The following is a 17,972-nucleotide window of genomic DNA, read 5'->3' on the forward strand; positions in this document are numbered from 1 at the left end:
CCAATCTGTCACCAAAAAATAAATAAGGTAAAACCCTTCTCTGCAAGCCCAGAGCAGGATAGGGTAGAATTAAACCCACCAAAGGTACAAGGGAGAAATGATAGGGAGCTGTTTCCATGCTGGAAGCTACTAAATAGTCTGGGACACTTCAGCTTGAAAAAGAGATGCCCAAGGAGGGATATTAAAGAGGATTTCATGGGTTATCCCCAGGGAAAGGGATATTGTGGTTAGGCTGTGAATATTTCTGTCTTTGTAAAAGAGCTGAGGGATTCCTAGTGAAGCCAGCCATGAGCAGGTTCAAAGTGAATTCAGAAAAGGATATAATTTTTCTGTCAGTGGACACTTAAATCGTGCAATGCTTTAGCACAGGAGATTGTGAATTCTAAAAATTTTCCTGGGTTCAGAATCAAAATCCAATTGCATTTAACTTACAAGATTTATGGGAGAAAAAGAATCTACCTACAGTATTTTTTATTATTTCATATGACTTTTAAATAGAAAATCATCCCTCATTTGGGAGGTGTCTGCTCTCTGGAGTCTGTGGTGGCAGCAGTGACCCAAAGCTGATGGAGGGCTTTCCTCCACTGAGATTAAATTCAGACTGCCTGGGTGGTGCTGAGTTTTGGGTTGTTGCAGGCACCATTTTTGGAGTCTGTTGCCTTCAGTCAGGCTCAGTGCTCAGCTGGCCAGGGAGATAGATGCTGTGATAATTTGTTGTAATGAGACGTTTGTAACGAGGCAAGCTACGGGTGAGCACCAAGGCTGGGCTTGTCAGGGGCACAATAAATGTCACCCCATGGCTGTTTACAGTCCTGAGAGCTTGGGAGCTGCCTGCTGCTATGAAATTGGAGTGAAAATGAGATTTTATTGCAGCACACCAGGCTGTGATGGTGCCCTGGGATGGCTCAGCCTGGCTTAACTGAGCTGTGCCTTTGCCTTGCTGTTATCCCTGTGGGTAAAGAGAGCTCCTGAGATACCCTAGGCATCAAATGGGCATCTCTGCATCTGAGCAGGGATTCCAAGAGCAAAATATGTGGGAATGTCATTCAGAAGAGACCTGGAGTGATCCCCACCCAGGCATTAGGGAGAATTTGGTGTGAGGGTTTGGGGGTGGTGCTTGGTCAGAGGTTGGACTCGATATCCTTGGAGGTCTTTTCTAACCTCAATGATTACATGATTCAGTGAGAGACTGATGTGCTGAAAGGGTTTTTCCCTGAACTGGGAGTTCACCTGGCTCCAGAGAGTGCCTGGTACCAGCCTGCTGCCATTCATTTCTTTCCTCAGCCAGACCAAGTCCCATCTCAGGGCTGTGCCAAAGCTCTGGGAATTCATGTTTATTCATGAGGGGAAGTTATTCTCTGCTGCTTCCTAGATAAGCTTCCACCACGATTTGCTGTAAGCGTAGATATGACTCCAATAAATGGGTTTTTATGCTTCAGTCTGCCAGTCCTGCATGCCAGTGTGCCTCATGAGAATTGACCTGTTTTCTGTTTATTAACCTTTTAAAGAGAGAGGAAGGGAGAGCTCTGCCCCACTTTTAGCAGAGACAGTGGGAAAGGTGTGCTGGGGCCCCCGAATGCCCTGCAGCTTCTGAGCCAGAACCCCTTAGAGGAGGGCTCTGAGAGAGGCTGATGCAGCCCTTGGCTTCCTTGTGGGGTATTTGGCTTGCAGAGAGGGAGGCTGAGCTGCTGCACAGAGGGATCTGAGCTCCAGCTCCTCTAGAGGCATGAAGGATTTCTCCCTGCAGCCCTCCAGAAGAAGATATTCAGCTCCACACAGCGCTTCTTGGTCTGGCAAGGAAGGGTAGGGCAAAGCTGAGGGTGTGGGAGTCACAGTTAAAATAATTAAAATGGGAAAAAAAAAACCCACCTTCTTCTTTTAAAAATTCATTTAATTTTTTAAGGTTTAATTTTGTAATGACAAGAGTTTAAAGACACCTGAGACACCCAGAGAGGTGGTAAGTGAAGCTTACTTAAAAAACCCACACACTGATTTTTACACAGCTCCCCCAGACTCACCTGGGATCCTTCACAAAGCAAAGCACAGCCCTTGGCAGTGTGCATCCCATGTTTTTTTGGGACAGGCACAACAGCAGAGCAGCTCTTTTGATGGAAGTGGAGGGAGGGTGTGTTTTTAACTCATTGGCACTTGCTGCACTGAGGATTGATAAATATCTTTGCATCCTCCCTGCAGACACCAAGTGCAAGGTAGATGACAACATTTATAATTAATTAATGAGGAAGCACTTATCAATCCCCAAACACGTGATCAGGTCAGACTTGTCATCTTTGCTACATCCAAGTGGTGCCACAGAGAAGAGAGGGATTTCCTTGTTTCAAGTGCAGCTGTCTCTGCCCTCACACAGATTTTTGCCTGCCAAGCCCCAGATCCCAGCTCTTTTCCAGGATAAAGTCTATCAGCTTGGGAGGAAGAAAAGCATTTTCTGGAAGGTTCCTTGAGAAAGGTTGTCTGTGTGCTGGGTCAGATGTAAGGGCACAAAGTTCTACCTGAAGTTGTGATGGGATGATTGGACTGTGCATGTAAAGCATTTTGCAGGTATCAATCTTCAATTATTCCAATTCTTTAAACTCCAGTTATTCTCTTCTGCTCACTAAAAATCACTGATATTCCTGCACTGCAGATAATTAGCACAAGAAGGACACAGTCCTGTTAAAAGGCCCAGAGAAGCTGTGGATGCCCCTGGATCCCTGGAAGTGTCCAAGGCCAGGTTGGAGCAGCCTGGGGTAGTGGCAGGGAGTTGTGATGAGATGATCTTTAGGGTTCATTCCAACCCAAACCATGCCAAGATTTGCTGATCCTGTGGTGACAGGCACTGCCAGCCAGAATTCTGGATTCCATTGCCTTCTTTATTTATTGCAGAAATATTTTCAGCGTGTCCAGGGCAGCGATGAGGAAGATCGGTGTTGTAAGAGCTAATGGCAGGTACAAGGTGTGTTTACAGAGCAACAATTTGTAAAAGTACACTTTATGTGTCTTGCAAGGCCAGTTTCACTTCCTTTTAATCAGGAAAAAAAAAAAAAAGCTTTTGATACAAAAGTGAGCACCTAAAGGTTTTCTTCACACATCACAGGTGGTGCTGAAAAATGTCAACAGAGAAAAAGATACAGATCACCAGAACTCACAGAGTGCATAATTCAGGGCATTTAAAAAGCCATCTGATGCTATCAGATGGCTTTTATTTTGTATTATAACCTATCATGAGGTAATAGCTGCACTCTAATTTATTGCAGTTGGCGGAGGAAAAGACTGTAGAATGTGAAATATTCCATCATGGAATCATTTTCCATGGAATCTTTAATATCCTGACACTTTTGGAGCTGTTTGGTAGGAGATAAGAGTGAGGCTGTGAGAGCTGAGCTGGGCACCTGATATAAGGACCTGAAACCTGACTTTTAATGAGCTGTGCAGGAGAGCTGTGTGAAGGAGATACCATCACTTATTCCATTTTTCAGGCTCCAATAAACTCAGCCAGGACTTCATTTGAAAAGTTCAGTTTGTTCATGAAAGAAGTGGGGAGGGGGAACATGTAAAATCACTTTGAAAGCGAGTTAAGGGTTCTTTTTCAGCTTCAAAGCATTTCTGTGTGCTCTCTGTCGATCTGGGACAGATCTGCCTCCTTAGCTCAAGGACTAGAAGATGATTTAAAGGAGGAATTTCAGAGCAGGGCATAATTACCAACAAGTGCAGCCTGACAGAGGTTTTCACAGTTCCTTTTGCTGGCACGTGAGAAGTATTTCCTCAACATTTCCTCCCCACTTTGCTCTTCACATCCCAGTCTCTCTCATGTGGGGCTGCTGGCCCTGTTATAAACAAGGCTCGAGACTTTTTGATGTAATTAAAGCCTGGCCTGTTTATTAATACTGAGCTGCAGCTGAAGGAGAACCCAGGCTAATCCTGTGTGCTCCACCCTACAAACCAGGACAGCAACAACGCATCCCAACAATTTCCCGAACAGAGAAAGCCCCCGCTAACACGTAACATCCTGTTTTATACCCTCCCTTAGGCCTGGATTGGTCCATTTTGGATCCTTTTCGGGATTGGCTGCTTTCCTGGGCTCTCATTGGTCCATAGCCGCGTTCATCCTGGTCCAATCATTTTCCCAGGGCGTCGAATGATTGGTGGATGTTTCTTCCAATCATTACTCGCGGTGCTGATGACATTTCATTCCTTCATGTTCTTGAATGTTCTATTCCAGGCCCCCAGAAGCCCCCTTATATTTCTTACCGATCCCCCTTCTATCCACCCGACCCCAATCCAGTATCAACCCCGAACACTCCAAAATCCTTAACAATCATCTTAACAACTTTACAATTAAACATAGCTAACTTTTATCATAACATCAATTAACTCTCCAACAGTAACAGCTTTAATTAACCTCCCAAGGTCAACAAACACATCCCCTATAACAGCCCCAACAGCACTGAGTCACATTTGGGGGAGTGTTTCCATCTAATGGGGTGTGACAAATAACTGAGAACACAGGTGCTGGGGAAAGGGAGCTCTGCTGACGACCCATCCATCTCACCCAGCCAGCAACTGAAGTGCTTGGCTGTTGGAAATATAAAGCAGGGGGGAAAAAATGTCAAAATTCTGCTAAGAGCTCTAAAATGGTAACATATCGATGTAAAAATGTGAAATGTGTTTGATTCCTTTTATTTTTTTTATTTATTTTTTTTTTAATTCAGATCTGCCAACTCCTTTTGGCTTCAGCGTTGATGTTGCGTGATCCAACAATGCAGCATGCATGGGATATTATTAATGCCTTTTGAGAAATAAAAGGGCAAAATCAGAGCATTATAAATCTGTGGAAAGGACATGGCATTTTTTTCTTTCCACAAAAGCTTCTATTCTGCCCAGAAAATCTTCAGCACTGCCTCATTTTGACAAAACTCTGTGTTTTCTCCCTGTGTTGGTTCTTCCTTCATTCCTAGCTTGGATAGCTCAGGATGTGCCACATTCCCTCACTTTTCCTTAGGGATCATCTCCTGCTCAGCTTCCAGCAGTTTGGTGCCTTTTCCCCTTTTTAAGAAGAAAACTGCATCTGGTGAAGGGATCTTAGTCCTGGATCCCTTGATTGTCATCTGTGTCCCCTTCCTGCTGAGAGGGCTGCGCAATCATTGCCATGGGAAGAAAAATATGATGGCATTTCAGGGAAGCAGAGAAGGAAGGGGACAGTGTCTCAGGTTCAGATCAGGGGTTTAATGCAACAGGGAGTAACAACGACAAGGAAAAGAGATATTTAATTGGGAATTTCTGCCTTTTTAATCTAGGAGAAGACATGGTTCTTTTATCAAGCCTGATTTGCCTCTTTTTTTTGCCCTTTTCTGTTGTTCTTTCATACTGGTTTCTGGAAAATTACGGTGCTGAATTTTAGGGACTTGGGGATCTAAAAGCTGAGTGTCTAAAGGAAATATTTCTGTGAGGTTTCATTCCAAAAGGTGTCTGTGCTGGGGTGAGGGGCTCTACACACCTTTGCAGAGCTGCTCTGCTGCATCCAGCACTCCTGAGTGCTCCACCATCTGCTTTTCTCTCTTCCCCAGGCTGCAGGAGGCAGTGGGACAACATCACATGCTGGCCTGAAGCAGAGGTGGGAGAAGTCGTGGTACGGCCGTGCCCCAAGTACTTCAGATTCCTGACCTCCTTCCTGGGTAAGCAAATCGCAAAGCAGCTCCACAGCTTCACTCCAAGGGGTTTCTCATCATTCCACAGAAAGAACATCTCAATAAAGGGGGAGAGAACAGCTCTTAGCCAGAGGTAAAGGAGGTTTCCAAGCCATACATGAATTCCCAAACATCAAAACATCCTCCCTGCACTTGCAGCACCGCGACTGTGGAGCACAGGGATGCAAAAATGGCTCCTGGTGAAATCCAATAATATGGATATTGTGCAGTGAAAACTGAATCAACCTGTGGAACAGTTGAGTTCGTTGTGCAAAACGAGCAGTTTAGCACAATAATTAATTAAGTCTCTGACAGAAAAGAAACAAATTGGAACTGTACATAATAAAGTTTTGTTTTGTTTTGTTTTTTCTGCTGGAATGACAGATGTGGCCACAGGCCAAGGAATTAACCTGACAAACAATGAGCAGGGGAGGTTAATGGAGGAGGTGGCTCTAACTCACTGTGCAGGGTGTTCTGAGAAGCTTTAGTTTAAAACTCAGGTCTCAGGGGGCCATGCAGCAACAGGGCTGATTGTGTCCCCGGGTAGTTTATAGTTATTTTTCACTGTTTTATTATAGGAGTCCTGCAGGCCTTAACAGAGAATTAAGTTCTTTTGCACTGGAGATCCTGACCCTCCATTTTTAAAGCCATTTTTAAAGCAAACACGTGGGATAAATTAGGAATGGGGGTAGGGGCACAGTATCATCCCTGTTCAACAGGCCTGGGCACTGCGCTCATTAACCAGCACATGCTGATTACATGACTTGCTCAAGGCCACATCAAAATTCTTTTCAGGCACAGAAGGGAATTTCAAAGTCTCTGGGGTCCAATCCTAGTGCTGACTTCTCATTTCCAAAATTCCCTGGTGGCTCATCACTCCTGTGTCAACAGCCAGGGAGAAGAGGCAGAAGCTGCTGTGATATCACATCTTGCAGGACAAGACCCCTGTGCATTGGATCAGCCATGTGGGATAATTTCCTGCTGCTCCTGCTGTGTGCCCTCCCCCGAGCACAGCATTCACTCACTGGGTTTTATATATTGGCAGAGTTAGTAAAACACAAAGAAAAATCTCTTAAAAATGCTTTCTAGTACATCATCCCACCAGAGCTGAGCAATGAAGAAAATATTGTGTATATTTGATTATATAGAGAGGTCAAGCACTGGAACAGGCTGCCCAGAGAAGTGGTGGATTCATTGTCCAGGGAAGTGTTCAAAAATAGGAACATGGTTTAGTGGGGGCCTGGCAGTGTTGGGTTAATGGTTGGACTCGATGTTCTTAGACGTCTTTTTAAACCTCAGTGACTCTAAGGTTCCATTTTATGTATATTTATTTTTTTTCCTTTTTAATCATTGGGACTGTGTTGGACTTAAGCTAAGGAAAGTGGAATATCTTTAATTTTGTGGCAGGGTGAGCTTATGAGAATCAATAAATTTGCCTGTTCAGGTGCAACTGCTGTTCTCTGAGATGTCCCAGGACATCCTGGTCTCCGAGTTCCCCTGCAGAAAAGTGCAGATCTCCCATAGTTTCTGTGTCATTGGATCTGTCAGGTACTTCGGAGTATCTGAACCTTAGGTTGGGTGAGAGCTGGGCTCTGCTCCCAGAAAACAAGGGACAGGACAAGAGGAAATGGCCTCAAGCTGGGCCAGGGGAGGTTCAGGATGGACATCAGGATAATTTTTTTCATGGTGGTCAGGCGTGAGAAGGGGCTGTCCAGGGAGGTGTTGGAGTTCCCACCCCTGGAGGTTTCCAAGGAAGGCCTGGAGGTGACACTCAGTGCTCTGGGCTGGGAAGAAGGCGGGGATCAGTCACAGGTTGGAATTGGTGATCTTGGAGGTCTTGTCCAACCTGAGTGACTTTGTGGTTCTGTCTAGAGGATGATTCCTATTCTGGGAGAAGCCCAGACTTCCCTCGGAGCACTCAGAGCATAATTGGGCTCTCTGTGCCCTCATCTCAGTGTGCCCAGCCAAGAAAGAGCCTCAGACACGACCCTTCCCCGCACACCCCTGGGGCCAGTTGTGCTCTTGGGGGAGCCATGACCTCATCAAATGTCACCCAGCCTTGCAGCTGGCAAGGTCAGCAGCCTTCTGGGACAATTTCACGTTGCTCTGGAGGAGTTTCCTCTGGTTTAATGTGGTTTCTGAATGTCATCCAGGGGTTCCAGTCACTGGAAATCTGTCTGGTTTGTACAAGGGTATAGAGTGATAGAACAAGAGGGAATGGCTTTAAACTGACAGAGGGCTGGGTTAGATTAGATTTTAGGAGGAAATTCTTCCCAGCACAGGGTGCCCAGAGAAGCTGTGGCTGTTCCTGGATCCCTGGCAGTGTCCAAGGTCAGGTTGGACGGAGCTTGGAGCACCCTGGGATAGTAGAAGGTGTTCCCTGCCCATGGCAGAGGGTGGGACTGGATGAGCTTTAAGGTCTTTTCCAACCCAATCCATTCTATGATTTTATGATTGTATAGTTTGGTCAGTGGTTCATCTCAAGTTGAATTATCCATTTACAGTAATCAGATGAACAACAGCATGAAAAATCCTGTTTGGTAAAGCACAGGGTGAGTTTCTTTGCAGAAAGCAGAGTCAGGACTCTTCCTTTCTGCTGTTTGTAAAGTAGGGGTGTCTGTACAAGACTGGTGTCCAGGACCCCATTAATGTCCACAGAAATGAGGTCAGCACTGGCTGAAGATGCTGTGGAGGTCCTTGCCCAGCTCTGGAGATGCCATGGGCTCTATTGATGAATTTTCTGTTGACTGGAGCAGGAATGCAGGTACTGAGCTCACAGAGAGGCACCCACAGCACAGACACTGAGGGCTCCATTCAGGCTTTTAACCATAAGCATCTGGTACCATTTGATAAATGTTGGAGGATCTAAAATCCACGAGGATTCCTCAGCTGGTGTAAAGATGCCTGTATTCAGGAAGCCAAATTTCCAACCTGAAATGGCATTTGTATCAACTGATTTTAGAGTTCTCCATAAGTCAGCCTATCTCTGGGCTGGTTTCACAGTCAGAGGTGAGGAACCTCCTTAGAGGCACAGTCCAGCTGGTTTTTAGGTCCTCACTCCAGGATGAGTTTAATACCATCCATAAACCACATATTTCTGTCCATTTGCAACCAAAAGATTGTGGAGTGGCTCTGGCAGATGGGATGTCTTCCAACAGAGTTGAATTCCACCTCAGCAGAGCACCAACAGAACAACTGATGCCATTCCCAAAGCAGGAGCAGCAGCTTTGATTCTCTCTCAGTCAGAGGCTTTGTACAATCATTAACAAACAGGGAAAGCAGTGATGGTCTTAAACAGAGGGAGGGGAAGATTTCCTGCTGTTTTATAGGATTTGTTGCAAATTTAATGCCATTGAAGGTTGTGAAGCAGCTCTTCCTTGGTAGCAGTGAGTGCCACTGAGCAGCTTTCAAGGAACTCAATCATCTGGGTAATGTTTGTGTCGTACTCCTTGAGCCCTTTGCAGGAACATGAAAGCTTTTATCAAGTTGTGAGCCAGGGGAAATCTTTTTAATGTATTTACAGAAGGAAAAGGGTGAAGTACCAGGAAACAAAGAGTTAATGTGATTTTTCTGCCTCATGGAGAATAAGCTCTTCAAATGACTAATATCCCATCTCATGGTTAATAAAGGATAAAATATCTTGTGGCATTTAAAAACCTTAAACTGTCTTGATGTCATTTGACATTAGTTTTTTTATGGCATTCACAGATCCAGAAAATTTTCATTATTTCATAACGTTTGTCAGTGCCATGTGAGGGAGATGGATGAAAATATTTTTGGCACCTCTCATTATTAAAGTGCACTGCTTTCCACCCCTCGACCAGAGTGTTCCTGCTCTGTTTTGATTCGTGGAAGATGACATTTGTAATAGGGATTTATGTCTCACAGTTCTCCAAAAGCAAATGTCCACCATTCACAAGTTAAATTAGCACTGATGGTTTTTAAGCTTCAGCTCTGAGATTAATTGACCTAAGGGAGAGGGGATGGGCACAACCAAGCTCTGGAATCCCACTCAGCAAGTGAGATCCATCTGAATTCAGGCTTGACAAACTCCTTTTTTCTTCAGGTGCTCTAAATTTATTTGCCCTTTCCTTTCCCCTCCTTCATCAACACTTTTTATTCTGCATCACTTCTGAAACAGGAACAAAAATTGAATAAAATGAGGATAGGGATGAGCAGAGAGCAACAGATAAGAAGACATTGCCACGTCTCTAAAGAACCCCAAAATGAACCATACCCATTATTTATTTGCTGCTATGGTCATTAAAATACCCAAGAAGTTGAGTGTGGTTTTTGTGGAGTTCTCTTCAGTGAGAGCCCTCGACCTGCACAGGTGTTCTGCTCTCCACGTGTGCCTTCATATCAAAAAGGCAAAATTACCTGGAGAAAATGAGGCTCAGAGCAGGCATCACCATCCCTGGAAGTGTTCAAAAATGCATGTATGTGGCACCTGGGGACATGATTTGATGGTGGCCCGGGCAGTGTGGGGTTAATGGTTGGACTGGAGGATCTTAGAGAGCTTTTCCAACCTAAAGAGAATCACACAGAGTCACAGAATGACCAGGTTGGAAGAGACCTTCAAGGTCCGTTCTATGATTCCATGATTTGTTCGCAGCTGAGGTGTCACAATGCTTGTGCCCCACTCCTCTGAAGGATTCTACACCCCCCACCTCTACCCAAAAATGTGCATCTTCTTCTCTTAGATGTTTCCTGGAATCCTCTCACTTCAGTATCAAAACATCAAATGAGAATTTTGTCCTCAAATGTGACAGCTCCGTGTTTAGGATGAGAAAACAAACGGTTCACAGAAGGTGCCTAATCAAGGGGAACATTGTTATTGTTAAGAAAGGGGGAATTATCTATATTTATTAATTTGTATGTGTTATAAAGATCTTCACCCTTAGAAGTGAAAAGTGCAGGAAGGGGAAAGGAAAATTGAGTTTTGCCACAAAAACAGGGTGCAGAAAGTTTCAGGGCACTGGATAAGTGGCAGTATTATCTGCAGGCCAAGTGATGTGAAAAACAACAAAGGAAGAAAATTAAGTCGGTCTTGTTTGACGTGCTGACCCAATGCCACAGGTTCTACTACGACATGAAGTTATGAAATGCAAAAATATAAAATAAACGTTAAACACTGGGCAGAAATTGCATTGAAAGAAGGCTCTTGTGAGGCCACGACTGAGGCAGAGAAAGCAAATTGGGAAATTATCCTGTCATGACTTTCCCCACAAGCTTTTCCCAGGCCTAAGCACTTCAGCATCCAGCTAAGTGCAAGCTCTCTGCAAGTTTCAAGTGTTTCCCAGGAACAGTGGGGCAGATCAATAACAAAAAATGAAAGTAGTGATGTGCCAATGGGCCCAGCGGCGTCTCAAGAATGGTAAATAATAGAAGTGTTACTGCTTTCATAGTTTCTGCTTGAAGAAATCAATTTATGCCCGTGGAATATGATGCTGGAGAAGCAGGAGTGATTGCTGGGCAGAGCACACCTTCCCCTCTGTGTTAGAAGTTGTTAGAAAAGGGCAGGGAAAGCAAGAGGGGGGCAAAACCCACCACCCCTGAGCCATGATTGACCTCAGATCTCTTTGTCTGATTTCAAACTCCCGTTAAAAGCCAATAAGAGAGATTTTCCCAAGAAGATCAAAGAGGTAGAGCTTCACCTGCAACATGAACTTTCAGACATGTCTCAGAGTTTGAAAGGTGTGTTTGGAACAGATGAGAGGCAGAAAAAAATTAAGTAAGAGATAAAAAAACTAAAGAGCAAGACACAGACAACAAATCTGCATTTATTCAGTTCATCTGTTCAGTGTTTAACTCCTACCCAGATCAAACACCTCCGATAAAGAAAATGTTTTTCTCTCTGTTCCACAAACTCCTCCTTCTTCTGCTGTGTCATGAACAAATCACATCAAATGGAAGGAAATTGTTCTCAGTGACACCAAGGAGGACTCGTGGGAGGGTCCCTGCCCATGGCAGGGAGGTTGGAACTGGGCTTTGGGGTCCCTTCCAGCCCAAATCATTCTATAAAGATTTTATAATTCTAAATTCTGAGACAAGTTTTGCTTGTGCAATCTCCATCCTCGAAGGATTCCAAGAATATCCAAAAGGCATCTGGTCATGCTTCCACTTTAGGTGACCACACCTGAGCAGGGGGTTTGGGCCAGATGATCCCAGAGGTCCTTTCCAACCCCAACCATTCCGGGATGCTGTGGAAGCAGGACACCGAGCTCTTGCAAGGCATTACGAGATTATTACTAAAATAAATGAGAGTTAGTTGTGCCTTTTCAATTTATTTTTTTTAATGGAAAACCTCACCTCATTTCTTTTAGGAACAGGCTCAGTTTGGCAGTGGTAACATTGATCAAATTAAATACAAACCCCACCAAAAAACACAGATTAATTCATTAATTAGCTTTAACTAATACCACAAGAATGAGGGAACTCTCTTCTCACCAGGGACTTGCTTCTTCTTTCTTCACGACACAGAGGAGAGCCTGGAGCACAAATCTACTGGTACTGGGAAGCTTCCAGCTCTCAATGAATATCCTCCACTCCACATTGCTATAAACCCCTGGTCTCCCTCCTCATTAAACCTCCAGGAGTACAGTTTGAAAAATTTTAACTCCAGTCTGATAGGAAATGGGAAAATTTGGGAAATCTAGTGAACTTTGAAAGGCTGGAGGTAAATTTCAAGCGCAGAAAATTTGTGTTTTCTGATACTGTCATTTTCAATGTATTCTGAATTTCAGTGAACTACAGATTTTCAGTGTACTCCACTGGTGCTCATTTTAGAGAGAACTTGTATTACACAAATCAGTGAGAAACAGCTCTGGAAAATGGCAAATACAAGTTCTGGTGCTTTGAAAAATTTGCCTTTCCATTGACAAATAATTAGACTTTATTACCAAAGTCTGGAAAAACCAAGAGCCAGGGAGCCCACAAGAACTGGCTCATTTTCATCAGGGATCTGTGGCAGAGCTGGGATTTGACCTTGGAACATAAAAATCTGTGTAATACTTCAGTCTGACCTAACCCTGCAAAACTCAGAGGAAAGCTAAGCTTGTGGGGCACTTTCCCAAATTTTATGCTCATTTTCAGTGTAGAAAGTGATATTTTAAACAGTGGTAATTAGAAATGTTATTTGGTCTGTGGAGAGACATCATCCATTACTTGAGCCAAATTGTGGTGTGACAAATTTCCTAACCTTGTACTTTTTTTACCTCTCAGACATCAGGTGAACATGAGAGGTTTTAGAAAGGTGTCTTGTATCACATGTGTGTGAATTTCCACATCTAAAAGTGACATGAGCACCAAAGGGTGGTAGAAAAACTTCTCTGGGAAGCGAGTTTCCCTAAAATCAAAGTAATTTTTATTGTTATTTTTTTAACCCACTGATTCTTTGTCATTGTTCTTCCCTCCGCCTTGGTTTCCACACTTGCATTGGGACAATTTTTGAAATTATTGAGAGAGGTGAGAAATTTTAAATAATCATCAAATTGTGAGGAAGTGCAATTAAAAAGAAGAAATAGGAGAAAAATAAGCTGAAAGAAGCACACCTGAGTTTACTGAGAATAAGAAACAAAGATTTAAAACCACCATGAAATCTTAAGCCATCCCCAAACAGAGAGGAGGAGTTTTGAGCAGGAAATGGGAAGCAATGAAGTTCAGATAATGGGATCCATTGTAACAAAGAAGAAATAACAGAAATTGCGTAACACCTCAAAAAATCTGAAAGTACTGAACAGTCATGTCCTTGATTTGTTTGCACAAGATCCTTTATGATCCTGATATGAACCCTGGGGAAAGGAACAGCAAACAGTGGCCGTGCAGGGAAAGGCTGGGAACAGCAGCCCACGGAGCTGTGCTGAACTTGCTTCTTCTGGAGCAGCTGTGAAAACCAGCAAAGGCACCTTTGGGGAGCCCTCCTGGACTCAGATCTGTTGCAAAGACAGATTAAAGGGGCAATTTTTAGTGTCAAAATCCACCTGTCACAGGGATTTGAGAAGTGACTCCAGGCAGGGGATTGTCTGCTGCTGGTTTCAGGGCAGAACAAGCCCATGGTTAGGAAGAGGTTCAGATGACTCAAGTGTCAGAAATTGCTGGAGGTGATACTTGAATATTTCCGTGACTCACAGCTACATAACTGATTTGCTCCCATTTGCAGGAGTTTTCTTACTCTTGTGTGCAAAGAACTCAATTGTTGGAAATGTTTCCAAAGCCCTTTGAGCTTCACTGGTGTCATTTGTCACCTTCAGAAGCAAGGTTTGACTTGTGTCTGTTCATTGTGGTGTGCTGACCAGATTTCCAGTTTTGTGTGGTGAATGGCAGCAGTGGAATGCCCCAGGAGTGGGATCTGTGTGAGGTGGGCAGCGTGGGACTGGTGGTCAGAGAAGGTGCTGGGGGAATTTACTCTGTGCTGTTGGGTGCATTTCTGCTTTGTTGTTTTTTTGACAAACCCATATCTTGGCCTTTTAGCCTACAAACCTCTTGGGGTAAGGCTGATCCTGAGTGCTGGGCTCTCCTGGATTAAGCCAGTGTGGGTTTGAGGTCCAGCTGGGACAGGAAGCAGAGATGTTTTACTAAGTGAGAAGTGCTTTGCACTTAGAATCCTGGATGGATCAGGCAGTTCTGAGTACCAAGGAGCCACGTGAACTTCAGTTTTGACAGCTTGGCTGAAGGAGTGAGATGTTCCTGTGTTAATTAAAGCTCTTTTCAGCTGGTCAGAGGCCCCAGGCACTCAGCGAGCTTGACAGTCCAGGAAACCTTCCTGCCCTGGAGTATACAAGTTAAAACAGGCAATTCAGGTTGGCAGTGTGTGGATTTTCTCCCTTCACAGCCAAATTTTGAAGTGCTTTGCTCACAAACAAGAGTGCAGTACATTTCCCAGGAATCACATTGGATCAGGGCTCAGCTGTGGGCAAGGTCTGGGTGTGGAGGACTGGATTTAGTTCCCAGACCCCCAGCCTTATCTTCATCATGTGAAATGAACACTTTATCTATCCCTGTCCTGGCTTCTCACAGGCAGAGTGAAAGGCATAAATATTTACTGCTCTGTTTAGATAAAAATTTTCCAGGGACAAAGTCAATGTGACAATAAAACATTCAAACAATACTGGTGCAGAGCCAGCAGCCAAAGGTCTGGGTACAACTGCCAGTGTGGTACCACTAGAGGAGATGTTTTGTGTGCACCTCTGTATTAAAATCTACTTTTTTTACTGATGTCTGGACTTTAAAATGCCTCCCATTTATGAATTCTGTGTAATATGAAAAATTAATAACTGTGAAGAAGTATGAGAGTTTTACTCTAAGTGTTACAAGAATTGTGCTTTGACATTTATACCTCAAAAGGCAGAAGATGTTTTAATAGTGAGCTGAAAGTTTCTTTTTAAATCATGTTTTTTCCTTTTCTTCCAGGGAATGTGACCAGGAACTGTACAAGCCAGGGCTGGTCTGATGTGTACCCTGCACCCTACGCTGTAGCTTGTGGATATGATTCCAACAGCACCCCAGGGGAAGAGGTTTGTAAACCCAGATGGGTGGACATCGAGATTTAACAGGGATCAATATCAGAATTATATGATCTTCCAGTGCCCAATTTTCCCATTCCCCCTCTGATTCCTCAAGAGGGAAGGATCTTCTTAAGGATCTGCTTGGAAGCAGAATTCAAATGTTTGGTCAAGGAAACGATCTTCCCTTTGATGTCATAGACTCATAGAATTATGGAAAGGCTTGGGATGGAGGGGAATTTCGGGATCATCCCACTCCACCCTACGCCATGGGCAGGGACACCTTCCACTAGAGCAGGTTATTCCAAACCTGGCCTTGAACACTTCCAGGGGTGGGACATCCAAAATTTCCAGGATGTCTCAGGACCTGGGAAGATCAGACCATTGTCTGTGTGATGTCCACACGTAACTTCAGATGTTTTATTTTCCACAGTAGACTTTGAAACAAGCCCTCCACATTTATATTTATGCTTAAGTGGATATGGTGATTCCAGACTTTCTGGGGCACCATAAGCATCAAAAGCTCTAAAGGGATAAAAATTATGTTTTGCTGCTCTGCAAATCTCAACCAACTAAATATCTAGAGCTCCGTAGGGAGCACAGATTTTCATGAAATTTTACTAAATGTTGTTGGGAAATCTGCAAGCTCTCTGGAATATTGTTTGTGTATAAATCAGCAATCCCTGACCTAGGTATAATTAGCTTTACAGAGTATTGTCATTCCACAGGAAGGAGTTTGTTACTGGTTTGCTGCATGCTGAGACATGAAGGGTAAAGTCTAAAGAGGATGACAAATGTCAGAAGCAAGATTCACCTCACCTAACTCAAAGTTCAGCATCTAATCTAAACTAATCACCTGTAACAAGGAAAAGCTTATGCAAGAAATGTTGCAGTATTTATATTTTTATATAACAGGTTAATTTGTTTAAATTAAATCTCTCCCCATGCTTTTTGTTGTTGTTTAAGACATACCTCAGCGTCAGTGAATGTTGGACATAGGAATCTCAATAATAAATTAATATGTGTTCCCAGTATTTAAAGAGGGCTTACAAAAATTCTGGAGGGGGATTTTTCACAAGAGCATGGAGTGATGGGACAAGGGGGAATGGCGTTAAGTTGAAAGAGGGCAGATTTAGATGAGAAATTGGGAAGAAATTCCTCCCTGTGAGGGTTCTGAGGCCCTGTCACAGGGTGCCCAGAGAAACTCTGTCTGCCCCATCCTGGGAAGTGACCAAGGCCAGGCTGGAGAGGGCTTGGAGCATCCTGGGATAGTGGAAGTTGTCCCTGCCAATGGCAGGGGGTGGAATGAGACGATTTTTGAGGTCCCTTCCAGCCCAATCCATTCTGGGATTCTGTGACTCGACGTGGTGAGAAGTCTCTGTGCATGGTCACACATTGCCAAGGCACTCAAAGAGTTAACAGGGGATCTGAGCAGGACAGAGCCAGCTCTGAGTGTGAAAGGAAACAGAAAACAGCAAAGGGAGAGGTGCACAAAGAATTTGAGGACTGTGCTGAAGAAAGCCTGGCTTCAGGGTCAGCCAGCACTTCACATCCTCAGGTGTCCATCCCTCGACTGAGCTGTGTGCCTGCAAAAACCATCGCTCCAGCTCTGCTGTGGAGGGACCCCCACCCTGAGCTCTGCTTTGTGCTCCTGCTGCACAGGGGATTTGGGAATTCCTGGGACTTGCTCTGGCCACCCAATGGGTTATGGTTGCCAGAGTGCTGTGTTACCAGGAGAACCTCTATTGTGTTCTTTTAATTCTTTCTTAATTATTTTCTCCTGATTTGCACAGTTGTTTTCCTGCTGTTAAAGTCCAATTTGTGTGAAAAGTGGCTGAGGGGGGTGAATATGTGGTAGCAGCCTGTGAAGAAGAAAAGATTTTTGTTTTGTTGTTGTTGAATTGGCAGTGAATTTGGGGAGCAAGAAGTAAAGGGAGTAGGAAAAAAACAGCAGGGTGTACAGGACATGAAGTCCAGGAAAGACTGATAAGCTTCCAGGAGTAAAACACTTCATGAACTTCTGGTCTCAGGTCAGAAACAACAAGAAAAAATGTGAAAAATAAATAAGGGCAGTGTGTAAGGTTTTAGCTGTGAATTCTGGCAGTCCCTAAAGCAGCAGATGATGCAGGTACCAAAGTGCTGCTCTTGGGGTCCACGCAGTGATGAGGAGCCCTTGTCCAAGCTGGCCTTTAAAAGTGGTGCATTAGCAAATGGGGAGCGGGGCTGTTGTCCTGCTCCCCTGTCAGATGTGATGCTCTGCTCCCTGATGTGCTTCCATCTGCTCAGAGGGGACACCCCAGGGTTTCCATAGGTTCTGCCAGAAGATGGTGACGTAAAGAGACACCTCCAGAGGTCAGTTCAGCCCACATTTCTCTCCAAAGAAATTGCTTTTCATTTAGTCTCGAGGGAACCCTTTGGGATGAGTGCCATGAGCCCCAAAACATTTGGCTCCTGAAAGACTTTATTTCAATATTTCTCTTCTTTTTCTCTCAAAATTGTCAGTGTTTCCCATTGTCAACCAAGGGACAAGTGAATAGAATATTCTGAATAGAAACCAAGGAAAATAAATCTCAGTTAATCTCAATTTAGCACCTACCTCAAATAATTGTTATTATCACAGTCCTGTGAAATTAAGCAGAAGCTTTTAGAAGTCAAAGAGACAATGATGAAGTTGCCTGATTTCATTCTGTGAATCAGTCAGGCATCCTGGCATGCACTGCCTTCACTTATCTGCATCCCTTTCTTTTCTAATAAGGATATTTTATAATCTGGACCCCGAGTGAAATTT

At 44.0% G+C, this 17,972-nt stretch overlaps 1 protein-coding gene across 1 annotated transcript in view; it reads left to right on the plus strand.

Moving 5' to 3' along the window:
• The window catches only part of LOC102110911 (vasoactive intestinal polypeptide receptor), a 97,615-nt gene that overhangs the window by 46,449 nt on the left and 33,194 nt on the right, over nucleotides 1-17,972 (plus strand). The window contains exons 3-4 of the mRNA XM_005527783.3: nucleotides 5,562-5,669; nucleotides 15,093-15,196. Coding sequence (XP_005527840.2) covers nucleotides 5,562-5,669; nucleotides 15,093-15,196 — 212 coding nt within the window. The remainder of the gene's footprint in view (nucleotides 1-5,561; nucleotides 5,670-15,092; nucleotides 15,197-17,972) is intronic.

Source organism: Pseudopodoces humilis, chromosome 1, assembly GCF_049639895.1.
Source record: "Pseudopodoces humilis isolate 2021_Gansu_Grassland_sample_001 chromosome 1, ASM4963989v1, whole genome shotgun sequence".
Lineage (NCBI taxonomy): Eukaryota > Metazoa > Chordata > Aves > Passeriformes > Paridae > Pseudopodoces > Pseudopodoces humilis.